General features: G+C 41.3%; 2 protein-coding genes across 4 annotated transcripts in view; one reads left to right on the forward strand and one right to left on the reverse strand.

The window, feature by feature from the left end:
• The first annotated feature begins 1,222 nt into the window (after nt 1-1,222).
• Nucleotides 1,223-10,126, forward strand: LOC113034904 (placenta associated 9). Of its 2 annotated transcripts, none has more exons than XM_080287729.1 (4): nt 1,223-1,446; nt 3,121-3,210; nt 9,188-9,279; nt 9,625-10,126. In XM_080287729.1, the coding sequence occupies exons 2-4, from the start codon at nt 3,147-3,149 to the stop codon at nt 9,772-9,774; spliced, it is 306 nt and encodes a 101-aa protein (XP_080143855.1). In that variant the 5' UTR covers nt 1,223-1,446; nt 3,121-3,146; the 3' UTR covers nt 9,775-10,126. The 2 variants fall into 2 exon arrangements, with proteins under 2 accessions (XP_080143855.1, XP_080143853.1); XM_080287727.1 differs by lacking the exon at nt 1,223-1,446 and adding an exon at nt 2,908-3,031.
• Nucleotides 10,127-13,228: 3,102 nt separating this feature from the next.
• Nucleotides 13,229-19,996, reverse strand: part of stk32c (serine/threonine kinase 32C) — a 99,028-nt gene continuing 92,260 nt past the window's right edge. For both annotated transcript variants that reach the window (XM_026190058.2, XM_026190060.2), the window contains exons 11-12: nt 18,810-18,877; nt 13,229-14,963 (exon numbers count right to left, since the gene is read on the reverse strand). In XM_026190058.2, the coding sequence (XP_026045843.1) occupies nt 14,756-14,963; nt 18,810-18,877 (276 nt within the window). In that variant the 3' untranslated portion in view covers nt 13,229-14,755. The remainder of the gene's footprint in view (nt 14,964-18,809; nt 18,878-19,996) is intronic.

A 19,996-nucleotide genomic window follows, 5' to 3' on the forward strand; every position in this document is an offset into this window, starting at 1 on the left:
TAGCCTGTTGATTGTAAAAAGGGGGGGTTGGGGAGGGGAACTCCAAATTCCAGTTCTAACTGCAGTTCTTTAAAATTCTAATGGTACACATATATATATGCGTGACTATAATGTGTGTTTGTGTGTGGATTTCATTCATATTAAGGCTTACTGCTACATTTACAGCTGTTGTGTTTTCTAAATAAATGAAATAGCAATTGGGGAAATTGTCTTTATGTTTTATCAAATGTGTCCAAGCTTTTGAATATGCAGCATATAAAAGTTTGTTTTTGATTTCTGGTGTATTAAATTTATTCTGACAGGATGAAATTATTGTTCTTTCCTTGTGTTGTTGCCCCTTTCAGTTTTCTTATCCCGTTTTCCTGTTGATGCTTCTGTAAAGGCTGACCATGTGTGAGACACATAGCTATATTTCCCCGTGTCCTCGGCCTGTATCTCTGGTTTGGATTGGCTAACAGACATAAATGTCCGCTGACTCTCTTTCTCTCCGCTGAGCCCTTTGCTCACTTTCCGCCAATGTTGTTTTCTGCTTCTTAACCTGTAGATCTGCTTAAGCGGCCAAAGAAATGAGCACAGAGCAGGAAGGCTGTAGACACTCTGGCTTAATAAGGTTAGATAATGCGTAACAGTCTTTGCTGTTTGTGTGTGGCAATGTGTGTGAGTCATCGACACAGAGAGAGAGAGCAGGAGAAGTCAGTTTACTGGGAATAACAGGAACCAATCAATGCGATTACAAAGGGCATTGTCTGCTGCTGAATTGATTTTGATTTCTTCGTCTTCCTGCTGAACAGAAATAACCTCCTGGTGGATGTTATCAGATAGCCTCAGACCCTCTCTTGATTTAATCAAAAAACTGTTTAAATAATAAAACTGAAATTAAAAGAAAATTGTCTACATCAGTCTTACCTTGTGTCTGGATAGAGATAAGATTGGATGCACTGCAGGGTAGCGATGTAAATCAGTGTAATACAGTACTGCTATGAGTTATAAATAAAACCTTGAAATTTTGTTCTTCGGGACATACACTCACTGGCCACTTTGTTAGGTACACCTTGATGATACCGTGTTGGACGTCCTGTTGTCTTCAGAACTACCTTAACACTTTTTTTTCATTCTTCTATTGTCCAGTTTTGGTCCATGTGAACTGAAGGTAGCACCTGGTCTTCTGCTGCTGTAGTTCATCTCCTTCAAGTTGTGCATTCACAGATGTTCGATTCAATTTAACAACAACAGTCACCTCAAGGCGCTTTATACTGGAAGGTAGACCCTACAATAATACATACAGAGAACAACCCAACAATCATATGACCCCCTATGAGCAAGCACTTTGGCGACAGTGGGAAGGAAAAACTCCCTTTTAACAGGAAGAAACCTCCAGAAGAACCAGGCTCAGGGAGGGGCGGGGCCATCTGCTGTGACCGGTTGGGGTGAGAGAAGGAAGACAGGGTAAAAGACAAAGTTCTTCTGCATACTTTGGTTGTAACAAGTAGTTATTTGAGTTACTGTTGCTTTCCTATTTGCTATTCTGTGATGCCAACGAGGCATTTTCACCCAGAAAACTTTTAACTCACCGGATATTTTTTTCCTTTTTGGACCATTGTTCTTAAATCCTAGAGACGGTTGTGGGGAAATCACAGAAGATCAGAAGATATCAAAACACTTAGTCCTGTGTGTCTGCCACATTCAAAATCACTTTAATCACTTTCCTTCCATATTCTGATGCTCAGTTTGAATTTCAGTATGTTGTCTTGATCATCTCTAACAGCCTAAATGCACCGAGTTGCTGCCACGTGATTGGCTGTTAGCCCACCTGACGCTAATGGTCGATTATGTGTCCTTTTTTGCTGAATAACAGCCTGCAGTGTCTTAGCAGTTGTCTCCTGAGCAATCCCAGCCCATGCTGCCGTTGCGTTGGAAGACAAAATCAAATCAAATCTTCATATATCCTTCTTTCTTCATGATTCCTTCAAACTTTGATGAGATTCTCAGTTCCAGAAACATTGAATAATCCCCACAGCTTAATACTCCCGCCACAGTGTTTCATTGTGGGGACAGTGTTCTTCTGATTGTTCTTTCTCCAAACATAAACAGTTTCATCTCATCTGACGAAAGGGCATGCTTCCAGTATGAATACCCTTTCTCCAGGTTGTCCTTAGCACACTTTAGTCTGGCTTGAAGGCATTTCTCTCGGTCTGTGTCTTCTTTGAGACTCCAATTCTTGACTTGACTAAGTCGTTCACGAGTGTATTAACAGTTGTCATTAGACACGTCTCTCGCTAGTTTTCTTTCCAGTCTTTGAAATCTTTTGCTCCCTCTGCCAGGCTTCTTCTATACTGTGTGGCTCTCTTTGAATTTCTTGATGATATTTCTCACTCCACGTCTTGATGCATGGAAATGCTGTGATAACTTTGAGTGTCTATCTCCTGCTTTCTGGGCATCACCAATTCTTTTATTAAGCCTAAACTGTTTTTTATTTTGGTGCTTTCTTATCTCACAGCTCAAACCTTTCCTGAAGTTTTGGGTGTTTTTCTGAAATGATTCTGATATTTGTGCAAAAAGAAATCATTTATGCTTTCTAAAGAAAACTCGAATGCTTAGAAATACTGTGTTGAAAGTCCCTTGTTCTCTTAAAACAGCAGTTGGGAAAATTTGGTGGGGGGGGGGGGGGGGGGGGGGGGGGTCTAATAATTTTGTCCTCATCTGTACCTAATAAAGTGGCTAGTTTGCTATCTTCCATATAAACAAAAACAACAAGCCACCACAGGTACTTTTTTTAGGATGAATGCCAGTAACTCAAAACTAAATACAACCTTGTTTAAAGGCTTGCCAGTGTGCAGCTGAAAAAGAGGAGTCCCCTCCCCAGACATCTCTCCCGCCCCTTCCCAGAATCTGAACTTTTTGTCCCGCTTCTAATGTTTTCATTAGGAAAGTGAGCTCAACCAAGTCAGGGAGGGAAGGATTAGAAAGCAAAGGACCGAACACGGGGCAGAGAGGGAGAAGGGAAGAGCTTTATGGAAGCAGAAATCTTTGGGTTTTTATCCTAATTTTGAGTTAAAAGAGATTTCGGGGCTCTCACTTCTTTGTTTCTTTTCTCTCACACTCCTCACTCTTTGCCACCAGCTGCCCGCCAGGTTTCTGTCTTCATCATGAGCTGCCCCTCCGGCTCCTCGATTGGACTCCTCCTCCTCCTGATTGGCTATGCCGCAGCAGGTAAGTGCGGTGTGTATCGTGGTGGAGGTGGGGGTCACAGGTCAAACAGGAAGAGTCAGAGAACACAGAACAGAGATCAGCGTTTTGATTTGCTAAAACTGATTTATGGATCAGCTTAGTGGAGATACATCCGATCATCTCCATCCTACTACATGTTTGTAGCACAGTGCAATAGACTTTAGAGGTTTACAGATGTGTGTGCGTCTGTGTGTGTGTGTTTGTGTGTGCGTGCTCACATGAGCGCCAAACTGACATCATGCATGTTTGAGTGTGTTCGGGATTTTGCCAGCACATCTGTTACTAATTTAACTGCAGCTCTGGCTACACTTTAGCGAATACGTTGCGAGTATTTCTCAAACGATCACTTCATGTATCGTGTTCATCTGCCGCTTCAAACCAGCATTTCTGAGCTCTGCGTGTTCCAGTGTCACCGAAATCTAATGGAAATTCAGAAATATGTGGGACAATCCCTCAGAGCCAAATCTGTGTGTGACAGCCTCAGAGTGTGAATTACACTGACTTCATACTACAAGAATGGCCAACTGCAGGAAGCAAACAGAGTGAACACACACAAACACACAGACCACAGTTGATGTCATCTAAAAACTTCGTTTTTATTTCACACACTAAGTATGAAAAGATAATTGGGTCATACAATAGTTATATTAAAAAGAAAAGATGTAAATGCTACAAAAAGAAAAAGTAGTGAAAACAGTTGAACTGTCACAGAGCAAGAGGCAAAAGCAGTGGACGTGACAGTTGACTTGTACGCACAGAAACCAGATGGCTTTTCTGATGAACTTAACACGCTGAAAATAGTTCAAGTTCGTTTGTTTTTACATGAAAGAATGGAAGTGTCAGTGAAAAGTGAAGTCAAGTGCAATCAGCTGATTATATTCAAGCAAAGCACGGCTAGTGCTGTCTTTAGTTATTTCACAGTCAGCTGAAAGTAGCATTCAGCTGACTGATGTGTCAACTAAACTGGAGTCACTGCATGCCACCGAACCAGCCATCCATCCATCATCCATCCATCAAGCCAACCATCCATCCATCCATCCATCTAGCAGCCATCCTTCTATCCATCATCCATCCATCCATCCATCCATCCATCCATCCAGCAGCCATCCATGCATCAAGCCAACCATCCATCCATCCATCCATCCATCCATCCATCCATCCATCCATCCATCCATCCATCCATCCATCCATCCATCCATCCAGCAGCCATCCATGCATCAAGCCAACCATCCATCCATCAAGCCAACCATCCATCCAGCAGCCATCCATCCAGCAGCCATCCATCCATCCATCCATCCATCCATCCAGCAGCCATCCATCCATCAAGCCAACCATCCATCCATCCATCCATCCATCCATCTAGCAGCCATCCTTCTATCCATCATCCATGCATCAGCCATCCATCCATCCATCCATCCATCCATCCATCCATCCATCCATCCACCCACCCACCCATCCATCCATCCATAGCTTGATTTAAACCTCTACAGGAAATCTCTGTCCTAATTTATGCAGTAACTGAAATCTTGTATCACCAACCTTCCACACCATTCAAGTCATTGTGGTATGCATCGACCTGGCGTGTAGTTATACTTCTCAGGAGGTTCATGTCAGGTTACATAGAAGGCTGTTAAAATGGGGTTCTGGTTCTGGTGTTAGGTACAAAGTAGATCTGACGCAGAAGTATAATTCACGTGTAAGCAGGGATGACCTCCCGCTTCCCAGCTACCTCCTCCAGCTCTTCCGGTGGGATACCAAGACCAAGCCAGCCGAGAGATGTATTCTCTCCTGCTTCTGCTTCTAGGAGGCTTCCAGGAGGCTGTTTTACTCTGAACCCTTTCCAAGTGTCCAAGCTTCTCACTCTATATCTATTTGAGAGTACCACCACCCCAGGGGAAGTAATTTCATTCCTTCTGTCATTGCCAGAAGCTCGTGACCATGGGTAGAAGTAGAAATATGGGTCCACTGGTAAATCACCAACTGTGCTTTTATGCTCAGCTCTCTCTTTACTACAACAGACCAGTACTGCAGAAGGTTTTAAACTGAAAGGAGAAGGTAAAGTTACCCAACCAAAGTGTCAGTTTGGATGTCAGCAGTGTGGAGTAAGGAGGAAAGGTCTGAAATGTCAGCTGACTTGTAGCTTAAACTTTAAAAGTAATGTGGCTGTCAGTTAAACAGTGAGCTCTGACCTGTATTGACTTTTCAATTTTACACTCAGCTGAACTCCTGCTCTCCTATAGAGAGCCATGCAAAGCATCACATACAAACACGCTCAACACACACACCAGGTAGTTGACCTTTGTCCTCAGCTGCAGCTGTGTTAAATCGTCATATCTGTGTTTGCTTTTCCTGTGGTGTGTTTTCTTGATGTGTGTTTACGTGTGCATGTGCATTTCTTAACCTCTTGGAAGAGCTCTGAAAGAGGAAAAACAGTCTTCAGCGAGATGGCCTGAAAGCACATGCCAACATAAACAGGAACAAATGCCTTCTTGCCGTTTGTTAACACAAGCTGGCGATTTCGCATCCGCCCCTTTCTATTGCATCTGCAAAAAAAGGCAGACTCAGTGGGCGCCACATACATCACAAACTTCAGCATGTAGCTCCCCGTTGCAAGTTTTACTCTAAAAGAGCAGGCTGCGCTGTGTACACGCTGACACTTAGATGGAAGCGCAGTTGTGGTTTGGAGGGATTTCAGCCCCCCTCACTCCCAACCAGATCCCCCTTTCTTCCCCCTGTTGTTTTTGATTTTGAAACCAGCAGCACATTCACTACAACAAAAGATTGTGGTTGTTGTGAGATGCAACAGCGAGAACCGCCACTTTGATAAATTCACATCTGGCTCTTTAGTGTAGATCCAGTGTAGGAAAACTTCATGTCTTTTGCAGACTTTTCATAATTCATCTGTCACTGTCAAATCAAAGCAGCGAGCTTTGCCAAGTCCTCATACACAAGAGTGAGTGCAACAAAACCCCCACTGCGGAGCACACACCGAGGCAGACATCTGCTTAGTCCGCTTGCTGGGAAGCCTGATGAATTTAATGTACCTTCCATCATCCATCGCTCTTTCTTGGCCCGATTCCTGCATGTACTGAACTTGGCACTCGCTGGACACCATAATGGTGCTTGTAAAAATGTTTCCATGAGAGGCTGTGGTAAAATCAGGGCAGCTTGATGTTCAGATACAGCTGAACAAGGGAGTACAACTCTTTGTGTGTTGGCCACAAAAGAAAAAATGACTAATTGACCCCTAACTACAATACTTAGTTAGGGGTCAGGGTCAGCCAAACACTTCATAAAGATCACTAATTCTCAATAACATGCTGTCAAGCCTTAGCCGTCTACATTCACACCAAGTGTTTCGTTGTTTCTAAATGAGAGTGACTTCACAGCTGCAAGCATTCAGCCAGTGGATGAGACAGTCACTTTACTTTATAAAGAATAAATACTATCAAGGGGAGCTTGGCCTGTCGCCGATAAGAAGACGTTAAAAAAAGAAGCAGAGAGCTGCAAGTGAACGGAAGCGTCCCCCAAATACCCGGGCTTCAAAGAGAAACAGATAATTGGAAACTTAAGTGTGAGAAGGGAAATGCCTGGGACAATGCATGTGGCCCTCTCTGGCCTGCTGAAGCGAATTAACACCAAGCATCACGGCTGTCTCCTCAGCATACTAACTGTGGCCTTCAAGTAGGCCTGATCAATCGGCTGCTGTTTAACTAAAGAGTCACATAATTCAAGAAAATATAAACTGTTAAAAGGAGCATTGCATTTGGAAACGAGCAGATAAGCAACATAAGCTAAAAGCACATTTCCTCTGGTTAGTTTTCAGCTCTACATTAAAGATGTACATCAGATGGCAAAGACTTGTTTCTTTATAAGGACATGTAACAATAATATAAACTTTGATATTTGTTTTCTTTGCAAGATAAAGTCAATCTGCACAGAAACCTTTTCAGTTTTCAAGACAAACTAAACCCAACGTGTAATTCTTGAGCTTGTTTACATGGAGTACCGTTGTGTTTGCATGGCCAAACGCTGCACGCATTTAACATATAGATTTAAAAGACACATTCAAGGGGCTTAGGGACACAGCACCCATCAATAACTTAAAATCGCATTTAAAGTACACATGGTATCTTACTGGATTCACATGTTTGCAGGCAATCTGAAGGTTTTATCTGCAGGCTGATTATTTAACCTTCAGAATAATTCATTTATATTTGAAATATATTAATATTCTCTATAATATGAATGTTAACGGCACAGAGACAACACAAAAAATTAAAAACGAAAGGTTTCACATAGTTTTAGGAGTACTTGGCGTAGGGTTTAAGTCCTGTTTGTCTTCAGCTTGGCTAGAAAGAATTATTATCGTTTGTTACGCTGTATGTCTATGATATATAAGGACTTCAGTTCTAATTGGTCACCATGTTTTTAAGTGTTTAGTCAAACAAAACTCTGTTGACTTTCGTGACTGTAGATGCATATACATTCATATGGTACGATCATTGTAGTAAGAAAACTTCAAACTACAGTCAATTGTTTAGCTTAGCTTGACAGAAATAGTGGAAAACATAAGAAATAATGAAACTGGCTTTGTCTGAAGGGAACAAAATCAGCCACAAGCTCCTCTAAAACCTCTCAGACAGAGCAGGAAATACATTTTCATCCTCAAACACTCAGTGAGACAAATGTAGAGATGATGATAGATGCAAGCTAGCTAGCACAGACGCCAGTTTGGGAGTGTTTTTTGTCCTTAGACTAATTCACCTCACCATGAACTCTTCTTCTTCTCATATTTCCCTCCAGTCTTGTTGTCTTTTAACTCCTCTTCTCTCTCGGTTTTTGAAACAGTTTGACAAAGCCCCGAGCTGCCACTCAAGCTAACAAATCCAGAGCCTTTTTGGTGGCATGGATGGAAGAAATATTAGTGGGTAGCCACAAAATTTTGCTTCACCACGAGTCAGTAATACATGAGAATGTGATAATGAAGTCCTGACCACAAGTTAATAAGGCACTGTGGCAACATCTTAGTAATGCATGGCCACAAGATACGAACTCTGTTTACCCACCCGTCAAGTACGGCTATTATCTCATAAAGCAGGAACGAACTGGATTTAATTGGATTTTGTTTTATTTCTGAATGATTATCAAGACCCATCAAGATTTTCATCAGACTGTTAACATTTCCCATGATGTGGTAAACTCCACACGGTTTGCCAACAAAGGGTTTTAGGTTGCCAAATATTGTGTATAAAAAACACTTTGGACTCATAGATATGAGCAATGTTGACAGGAAGTGCCTTTATTTCTTATTTAGTGGTTACAATGATGTTAGAAACAAGAGGCAAGAGTTTGTACATTATTCTTCGTAAAGCTACAGTATGTTGGCAAGAATATTCAGTTTGAACCACACCCATGTGGTTATTATTTGAGGCTTGCTCTATTTTTTAAATGTATTCATGCTTTGGGGGGAAAACAGCCCTATTAAGCCCAGAGTTGTAGGTAAATGGCAGATTTCACATCTTATGGCTATGCACTGCTAAGACACTGCCATGTTTAAATGATGTGCTTCCCGTGCATAATTAAACTGTGACCAGCAGCTGCATGTCCCGTAAAAACATGCCTGCTTTTGCATTATCTTTGCATGCAGTTGCATTGTTCTAATTTACCTCCAATCCTGCGTGAACACAGTGAGCCTAGGATTACACAACTCTGAGCTGATATAAAACAGATGAGTGATCCGTCTTTTAGTTCAGCTCTCCTAATCAGCTGGCTAGTTCCTGTAGTGTGTGACTAAAGTTTTGTTAAGCTCACAGGAATAAATTCATCTCCTTATTCTCGTCTCTCATACGGTGTTAAAAACAGCATATTATTAAGTACCTTTCATGATTCATTATTATATCTTGTTTGCTTATACTGTGCATCTGTAACACTGAGTATACATCTAATGTGTTTTCAGGTCCTGAGCCCCACCTTCTGCCTCAAGCAGTGCGTTCAAGCGCCTGTCAGGAGCACACGAATCTTCACCACCGCCTGGATGTAGTGGAGAAGGTGTAGTTTCTAATCTAACCTCACATTTAGGCCTCAGTGGTTTGAAACCATCAGGGTTTGGAAGTCCCTCCCTCCTTGGTTTTGACAGAATGAATGCCCAATATTCCTCAACATTTCCTTTTTCATAACATTATTAATACACTAGTGATCTACTCCAGATCTCTACATCATCTCATCCAGCAAACCCCAGTCCTACTCAGACCTTACCTTGCGTTACCAGCTGTTTTGGGAAACTGTTTTATTCATTCAGATTCATTATTCATCAGTGATGATTCTATTATTCATACTACAACTTATTAATGTATTATTTACTTGTCAACCACGCATGTCTCACGCTTCCTGCAGCAAGTGGAGGACACAGTTGAAAAGTTGGAGGTTGAGCTGGCTGCTCTTCTGGATGCCATTGAGGCCCCAAAGTGGCGCCACCTGATGGACAATGTGGGAAAGACGGCTGTGGACATCCTTGAAGATCCAGTAGAGAGAAGCCAGTCCTGAGCCAAGCAGACATCCATATAGGGTGGACTTTGAATTTTCTTGTTAAAGAGAAACTGTTTATGCATTTATTCTATATTTTTCCATATGAAGTTTGTATCATACAAAAAAAAGAAAAAAAAAAGAGGAATTGTTTTGAACAAAGCCAAGCCTCTGCATTATGTATACTTACAAATCCTGTAACAGCCTTGTCTCTATTCTAGTCAGTCCTAGATTCCTCTTCACTGTACGCTGCTATTTAGAGATCAGTTCACCAGGGACGCCTCTGTTCACCCAGTACATGCCCCTGCTCTTCACTGCCCCCTACTGTCTGCAAACAAACTTTGCCATTAAAGCTGCATTTGGGTAAAAATGACACACACGCCAAATTATTGGAAGGAGATTTATTTTCATTATCAAAGCGATTGAAGCAGCATGTTTTCTGAACACACGGAGCAGTTTCCGTTTCAGCAACAAGGCCTTTTACTGATTCCCTGTAAAAATCCTGCAGCACAAGAACATTATGCAAAGTAGGATCATAAGGGAGGAAACGAGTGGCATGGATCACATTTTTCTTCTTGATTTCTTTTCTCGACGGGGCACTGAGTTTCAAACTGTAACCACAGACTTAAGACACCTACAGAATCTCAAAAGAGTCGGTGAGAAAATGGTTGAGACATGCTGCTGCTGGTCAAACTATATAGCATGATGGCTTGTTTTAAAACACAGAACATTAATACATGAAGAAATATGTCGGGAGGGTTTGCACGCACGATCCAAGTAGGAATGATCACTGATATCAAGGAACGAAAGCCTAGATTAGTTTGGTGTAACTTTGAGAAAAGTTACACCTAAATTAACTGTTAAAATCAAATATTTTCCATTTACATAATTAACACATTGTTCCACACACTCCTCAGGCCTACGGTGAGTCTGATGCTGTGCCGACAGAGTCTGAGAAATAACCACAAATGGAGACAATCAGTTTTGTTTTGTTTTTTTTTTCTTTTTCTTTTTTAATGCAGCAATTTCTGTATTGAGGTGAAGTGAAAACATGCCCCAGTTTCAAATCTTCATCTTCTGCTGCAGAGACAACAATGCAACACTTAATCCACAACAGACACACAGCTGCTGACCTCATTCCACTCACCATGAGGGTACGAGCCTGTATACTTGGAACAAAGCATTAAGACAACCTACAGGATGTCAAAAAGGTACTGCATATCATCTAAAATATCATGCCGTCCATGTAACACTGGGATTATACAATTTGTACAGCTTAAAGTAAACAGTCACGCAGGCCGGTTATACTCTGATTTTGGACTGTGTCGATAATCAGGTGAGCGTCGAGGTATGCTATTACCAAAAGCTTGTGCATGCACAAATCAGCCGGTAGGGCTCAAGCTCCAGGCTTTGGCAAAAAACAGGCTTATACTGTAAAGGTACATGCAAAAATAAAAGCACAGGGCTCAAGACTATTCAATTTCTCACACGTTTTGGCAGACTTGGAAGATAACATTTCATGTCTCTTTAAGAAAGCTTCTTAATCTAATCATAATGTAGTGTTTTAAAGAAACAGCTTACTTTTGGGAAACACACCTATTTGCTTTCCCTTTGGGAACAAGGTCAAAGCATCTGTCACGTTTGAGCGTCAACTGTACAGCTAGAGCTGGGGAACTGTTAGCCTAGCTTAACAGTGGAAGTTACGTCATTTTATCAACTTCCTACTTGTCTGAGTTTTATTGGAGGTTTAAAAATTCAACAAGCGCTTAATAATAGATCCATTTTATTAAGAAAAAAAAAAACTTTATCAAGCAGTCAGCCTGCGTTTTGAAAGTATCAGCTATTAGGTTAGCTTAAAATTAGCTATGGTGACTACACAGCAGCGATTTTGACATAAAATGCTAAATAAACATAGGTCAACTTATCACATTAATTAAAGCTTTTCAAAGTTAAAATAACAGAACGTTCATTAATGTCATTTGTAGAACATGTTTACCTGGTATTTCATATTAAAAAGGCTGGTGTGAAGAAACTGTAATCACAAGTCTCCGTATCCTAGCGTCGAATGTTAGCAAGCTAGCTAAGAGCTAACATGTCATAAGCCAAATATGATACTGTCTTTTGTCTCTTTTGATAGAGGTTAATGCTATGTTCACATCATATCAGAGTTACTGTGAACACTGTAAATATTTTTCAACCCTGCATGTGCGAAACTGCATGTGAGTAAAACGACTCAGCTCCTAGAAAAAATATTCATTGTGAGCTAGGCTAACACATCGATCTGTCATATGAGACTAATAGTGAAGAAGCCCACACCTGAATTAATAAGCTATGTATTATTACAGTAGACTATACGGAGCTCTGTGTGCTTTATATTTCATGTTAGATTGATATTCAAGTTTCCATTTGAAACATGTCAACTGGTAACACTTTACTATCAAGTGACATTACTTGAATAAAATGTATCAGAGTTTGGCTTTTTTTCATAATTATGTTAGAACAATCTGTTACTAGGCAACTCTCACATTATAACACTGAAAGAACATTAACACAGAATTTATCAAGTTCTTATTTGTAGCTTTAAAAACAGAAAGACGTTACAAAGCTAGAGCTGCCCTGCCAGCAAAATCCCAACTCTTGCCTGTCACATGACCATCAGCCCGAAATCAAACCATTGGTGGTTCAGCAGCCCAGTTAGTGGTGTAGCTACATGTTGAACATTTATCCATCCTTTAAGGACCACTCATTCACTACATCTAGCTGTTTAACCAGCAGAGCACATTAACACTACATTAATATTTATATAAGAATTAATCACACAAGACAAATGTTAACTTCTAAGCTTTTACAGGTTTTGGTAAGGTGTTTTGCCCTGTGGCTACTCTTTATGTTAAGCTAGGCTAATCACTACCTGACTCTAGCTCTTTATTTAAAACAAAGACATGAGTATCGATCTTCCCCGGAAAGCCACTGGGCCTAAATTAATCCCCCTGTTGGCCACAAGAACAAATTTTTTTTAAAATACAAAAGCTTCAGTCATCAAGTTGGTTAATAGCTGGGCATTAACTGTTTCTGTTGGCTGTTTAGGCAAAAGTAAATAAAGAGTGAAGCAAATATTGTAGCTAATACTGTTTTACCTGTTCATGTGATATTTCACTCATGTCCTCTAATTACACTGTGGAGGCTAGACCATTCGTTGACCGAGCAGAGTGGGAGTGCAGAGATGCACTTAGGCCAACACTGTTCTGTCTGCACCTCACAATTAACATTACAGCAGGCAATGGCACAAAATTAACTGAGTGCAACATTAAATTGTGGCTCCAACCCCCAAAGGTCAGTCAAAGCTGCCGGGGTAAACAGCTTTACTGGTGGAAATGCTGCATCAAGACAGCAAACAGGTGTATTTCCCAAGATGCATTACCTGATATAGACAGTTTGCACATCATCACGTTATGATTGTATAAATTACGATGTCTTCACTTGCAGAAATAACTGACTTTATGTTATCAGAGGGATAAAGAGACATACATTCACACACTCAAAGTTCCTTAGAAATGGTTGCAAATGGTAGAAAAGCTTTGGCATATATTGCCTACAAGTTGTGCCTGCACACTTGGAAAGAAGAGCGGGATGAAGTGGTGTGAAGCTTCACACAGCTCTTCCTTAAGTTTACACGTCGAGTTAGCAGTCCCACATAAAACTGTGGTCAGTTTAATTACCTACACTGTATGCTATTTACACGGTTTTTCAATTTGTTAGGCCTTCAGGTTTTTAAGGTGGTCTTTTGCTACATATTCTCAGACTGAGATTAACGGCGCCACCCTAAAATGTACCACTCTCACTACGACAATCAAAGAGTAGCTCATCTGTGCAGGTTGATGTACCGACAGGGCACAGCTACCCCAAACCAACCTCTACAGGGAGATGATCTTTATCCTAAACTAAGCACTTAACAAGATGATGAAGTCTAGTAAAGCAAACAGAGCTTTCTTATAGATGTGTAAAGGATGCCATTGTTGGCAGTGAGCTGAGTTTCAGAACCCTCTTTGGGTCAGAGCTTGGTGCAGGGCTAAAATACTAAATCTTCGTAAGCATTTTGGACACAGTGACAAGCACAACTTTTCATTCTGATTGCTGGACTGATTTTAACTTCAGTACCTTCTCCTCCTAAAAAGGCCTGAAGGGGAAAAAAGAAAAAACAGCTAGCTGGTTAAGACTTAAAAGAGGAAAATCTGCCCTATAACGCATCCATGGCTACGGTGTGATTAACAAATACCGATCATCATCGACAGGCACAACTTTAAACAGGTTTACAACATGAAACCAGTCACACTGTCTTTGCTGACTGCAGACAGCCATCAACACTTACTGGAAATGTATCACAGGAAGGTGTTGCAACAAGAGGAAGGCGCTCCAGGAGGAAAAAAATGTTCCAAATTAGGGCACACATCACATGAAAGGGGGGGAAGAGTGAACTGAAGACACAGGCAATAAAATAAACCGAGTGCCTTCGTGTGATGAATAATTCAGTCGTCCCCCATCGGATCTGGAACAGGGATAATAAAGGGAGGCACCTCCACCAAAACCACTAACCTTATTCAAAAAGCCGTAGACTGCTATTGCTCGGGATGTCATCATGCTCGTGTGGCTCTCTGCTTATGGAACGACACCTCCTAGTAAGTGATACCTTATTATTTTGTCATGCTATACTGTAACATTGCATAGAAGTTGGAGCTTACTCTAGGGTGGTAGGTACAATAGGCAGGGACTCTCTGGGATTCCGCTTCATTCATGCCTTACCAAAAAGATGCTATGGGGGGCGGGGGGTGTAAATGAGGGGAACCGTTATGGGAGCTGCTGCTGTGCGCCAAGTTGCCCCGCTGTCATTTTTCTCCGCTGTAGGCTACGACATGAGAGAGAGGTGAGAAGGTATCTGTTGGCATGGCACAAACACCGCAGCCGCCAGAGAGAGCTGCCATCGTCACTGTGAGGCGATGTGGCGCTAGCAGCTGCCGGGGGAGGAACACACTGAGCCGCACATGCTCAGTTTGGAGGCAGACTCGGGAGCCTGCTCGGGATCAGCTTCCGGTCCTGGTTCTGGCTCGTTCGCGTCCTCATCGGCGGCTCCGCTTTCTGCCTCTCCGTCCCCGTCGCCGCTAGCATCATAATTCCCGGCCTCTGACTGACCCTCCTCCTGACGCTTTTTCAACCTGAGGAACACAGTGACTCATGAATATGTGTGCATGTTTGCCAGGTGCACTTCTTTTCGTTCTTCTCCTTCCCTTCACTCTCCAATCGCCTGCTACAGGTGGCTGCCTCTAACCTGGACGTCTCTTCCTGTTCTAAGGTAGTTCTTCCTCGCCGCAGTCACCAAGTACCTGCTCAGAGGGGATACATCTTATAGTTTGAGTCTGTCTTTAATATTATTATCTCACTACACAAACCCATTCAAGATAAACTAACTGTGAACTGGCTCTATATAAATAAAACTAAATCACCACATTTATGATGGCAGCTGAGATATGCCCCCATGTTGTGTAATTAAATTATTTTTCCAAACTTTTGAGCTATAAAATCCTCAGAAAAATAGTCAAGAGGCCTTTAGACTTTACTATATAATGCACATCACTGCACATAATTCTAGACATTATGCCCTCTATTATAAATAGAAGTAACATGCCATTAATCAGACCAATAGGATATAATAAGACATTTGCCACAGAGGAGGACTGCAGTAACATTGCAGCGGCAGGACCTGGTCAATAATAAATGAGGCAATAATTTAGAGCAGCACTGAACCAATGTTGCTCACTTTACATACAAAGATACATTCTATGATAAATGGACTCTAAAGTAGTCATTTATGTTGTGCAGTGTGTATTCTGCAGATGTAAAGAAAACATTAGATGCATTAAATTTAGCTACACTCTTAAAAAGCCTCCTGTCATTTCTGATTTACATAACCGAGCCATTTCATTACAGAAGCTTGGCTGTCGTAAAGGTCTGGAGTAATATGTAATGCTTTTCTTCCTATACCAGTAACTCTACACTGCATGCTCTTGGAGGATTAAATTAGCATTTGCTGTACCTGTTCACATATGGCGGCCCTTAACTTGTTCCCACTGCAATCTTACGAGCATTTCCAGTGCCAGCCCCACATTCACCAAAGCAGTCGTGGTATAAGGTGACAGTTTTTTTTAAACTCATCATTATGACTGCAAACCTTTGAAGTGCAGATTTATTTTTATAGATCTGACTATCATCATGAATTGTTATTGTGCCGCCTTAGTTTTGAAAGTGCGTGTGGACACGTAGGGGGGAAAATACACTGATATCGCTGCAGCAACGTCTGACAGCAGGAGAAACTGGAGCAGTCAAAACAATCAGACGGGTCTTAAACAAACCTCCAGATTAGTCAAACAATCAGTATGCACAGTCAGAAATGTTTGATTGTGTGCTGTATCTGCAACGTAACAAACACAACAGAGGGGAAAAAGGTGGAAAAAATAAATGAAGTCGCCCATACAGAAAAGAAATGTAGTAAATATTTATGTATAATGTGACTCATACAAGGTACATTCCTTATACTATCGTATGAAAGTGGCATCCTCAGCATTTTGATCATACAAGACATTACACTTGATCCATATTGTTGTTGTTATTGATATATTTGGGAGGTTTTTATGGGTTTTAATATCGAGCTAATTGTTTACCTATCAATCTAACCTTATTTTCTTCCTTGTTTGCTTATGGACAGCTCTCTTAAGATCCTGCCAAAGCATTTTAGTTGGTTTGAGGTCTGGGCCATAGTAACACCTTGATTCCTTTCTTTTTTAGCCATTCTGTTGTAAATTTGATGATGCACTTAGCACCGTTGTCATGTTGCATGACCCAGTTTCTGCCACGCTTTAGCTGACACGATGGTCTCATTTGACTCTAGAATACTTTGTTTTACAGAGCAGATCATGGACTGTGAGGTATCCAGGTCCCATGGTTGCAAAAAAACTCCAAAAACCAAACTCAAATCAACACCCCTCCACCTCCGTGCTTGGCCGTTATTATAAGGAGTTTGAGCTGATGAGCTGGTTTGGGTTAGGCCAAACATGGCACTATCCATTACAGCCAAACATCTCCATTTTAGTCTTCTATGTTTAAAAGACATGATTACAGAAGTGTTGTAGTGTGTTCAGATGTAACTTTCCAAAGCAAACCTCTGCATCCAGTGAAATGAAGCTTTTTCCTGGCAACCCTTTTTAACAAACCATCCCTGCTCCCTCGTTTTCTAATCGTACTGTCATGAAATGTAACATTTAACACTCTAACTGTTGCCTGTACAGTCTGAGATGCAGGTGTTTTGCAGTTTCGCTGAGCATTGCATGGAAGACTCCTTGAACGATTGCGGCATTGTCACATACGTGAATGCTCCACACCTAAAGACAGGCGTCCATACTTGCTGATGCCTACTTATACTCTTAATTCCTATGGAAGCAGTAAGGGTGTACAGTGGTCCCTCGCTATAACGCGGTTAATCTTCCGCGGCCTCGCTCTTTTGTACATTTTTTTGGTGCAATTTTGCATGCTTTTTTTTTTTTAAACAGCACATTGTGTTCTGCGTCCTGATTGGCTGTAGACCATTGTCAATCAATCTCGTGCCATATCTCCTGTACAGTACAGAATGCGTTCAGCCTGTCAAATACATAAATCTTCTGTTGCTAGCAGTGTGACTGTGAAGTGCTGTACTGTAAGTTTTCTCCCCAACAAACACAACAATGCCGACGAAACGCTTTGCACCGTCAGAGTCACCTGCGGTAGCACCCAAAAGGTCAAGGAAGATGCTAACCATTGCACAAAAAGTTGGACTTGTGGACATGTTAAAGGAAGGTAGAAGTTACCGTCTGAGTTACCCGTCTGAGAAAAGTGTATAAAGTGTGTAGTGAGTGAAAAAAATAAAGCTTTCACCTATCACAGTTTTTTTTTTTTTAACTTAACTCCAGCGATAAACGAGGGAACAATGTACTGAGCTTTTTATAGGACTGCAAAGAGTCCTTTGGAACTTTTTTCACACGACTGTTTATTTTCACAAGTCAGACATTGTGTAAGACTCTACTTTTTGTCCGTTTCTTACATGAATCTTATGAAATGAGCATGCAAAAACATCTGCATGGGGAAAAATGTAAAAGGAGACACTTTCATGATTAAACAGTAAAGGCGTTTAAGTTTGATATAATATCTACAAGCACAGGCTGTGAGAAATTTGTATTTTTTTGCATTCCCCCCCAGATGTTTCTCAGCACCAGTAGCACCTTGAAAAACAAGAACCTTAACATATTTGAAACTATGTATTATTACAGGACTGAATGCTAGCATACTGGTTAATGCCGACACTTTACAGCAGGAAGACAGCACCTGCTTTGGTCCTCCTGATCAACTGAGCCTCTTATATGTTCTCCCTGTGCCTGCATTGGTTCCTGATTGACATGATTGTGACATAACTGTTAAGCTGACTGTTGATTCTAGCAAGGGAAACAAGGACAAGGACGAAGATGCTTTGTTACCTTAAACTGCTATATCATTTTAAAGTCTCAATTTGTCTTTTGTGCATGGATTTTATGCAATTTAATAAAAGAAACAGTAAAATGTGCCAACCTCTTGTCTCAGGGGTTTATGGGCAAAATATCTAGTTTTAACTGTAATTAAAGTGTCACTAATTTAGCTAAATTACTGCCGTTGGTTTTCTAAATATATGATTGCTGCCCCCCAAAAATAAGAGGTTACGAGATAGCTTTAAGATCAAAGACAAATGAACCCCTATGTTGCCTCACAATCTAAGAAAAGAAACATGAAAGAAGATTAAATTTAGCTCCAGCTGAGGATATCAATCCGATTGTTTAAAGGGCAAACAAGGCAAGTGGCAGGAATGTTTCTGTCCTTTGCATTCGTTCTAAAAGGATGACACTAATGGTAGCTAATTTCATTCTGGCTGCGTTGAATAAAAAAAAGAAACCTCTGCTTTTAGCCCGTGTTATAGACGGTCTGCTGCTCTTCTGTTCTCTTACTTCTCTCGGTTGAAGATCATGAACTCTTGCTGCACCACTTCAAGGCACTCCTGTAGATAGTCGTTCTCCTGCAGGCAGATGACAGACAAAGCACACTCATCGTCACCTTACACATCGACCTCATCATCATCAGCATCATCAAGAACCGCAGATTAAAAAGAAACACAAAACAAAACTTGACGTCAACTTCAATCTGTCAAGTGCGTGACCTCCCAGGGATATTCATCCTTCCCCCTCGTTGCTCTTTTAAACAAGTCATGAATTGTTTGTGAGCTCTCCTCAAATTGGATGTTTGGCCCAAGACGAAAATAGAAGCTCATATTTCCAAAAGCACTTGGGGCCATGACAACGGCACCGAAGGCTTCATAATTTAATAATCTCAGTAATAACGCAGTATGAGTACACGCAAGCGGGCACACACGCATGTATGTGCTCCACACACAGCGTCTCACAACCCTATTGTTAGAGGTGCACGCTCTTTGCACATGTTCATCAGCCCTGATAACACGTGACACACGCACACGCGCTGATGTCATGAGGAGCGTCTGATGGGTGCAGGCTGCTTTTCATAAATACAGAGAGGACGTCTCCCGTCTGTGGTAAATAATGTCTCAATCAAACATAACACCAAGGCAAAGAAACAGAGACTGCACTGCTGCAGTTACACTGATCCTGCTCACAGCACACACAAATCAGACAGCAGACCTCATCACGCATTAAGGCAAAATGAGGAGGACATTTATATCTTGCATTGCTATTCATCTGCTACCTCAAAATCCTTTTGTTTTGCTGTAGTTGTTCGAACTGAAATTCAAATTGTTAACATTTAAACTGCAATAATTTTTCTTTTTTGGGGATTATTCATTTCATCCTTTAACAGAACAGCCTATTAATTCAATTTTAACTGTACAGTGGAAAATCACAACAACAGCTCTTTATATTGTAAAGTGAGAAATAGAGAGAGAGCTCTAAGGCTACGTTCACGCTGCAGGTCTTAATGCTCAATTCTGATTTTTTTTGTCTGGTTGTTCACACGACAAATAAAATGTGACAGCAAACACGCTCTAGTGTGAACGGTTCACGGCCCGCATGCGCAAAAGAAGACATGCAACGCACTCTGTTTACGGAAGTAAAAATGGCGGCTACAGAGATTAATTAGAGAAAGAAGGACACTGAGAAAAAAAGAG

The sequence above is a fragment of the Astatotilapia calliptera genome, chromosome 13 (genome assembly GCF_964374335.1).
Source record: "Astatotilapia calliptera chromosome 13, fAstCal68.1, whole genome shotgun sequence".
Lineage (NCBI taxonomy): Eukaryota > Metazoa > Chordata > Actinopteri > Cichliformes > Cichlidae > Astatotilapia > Astatotilapia calliptera.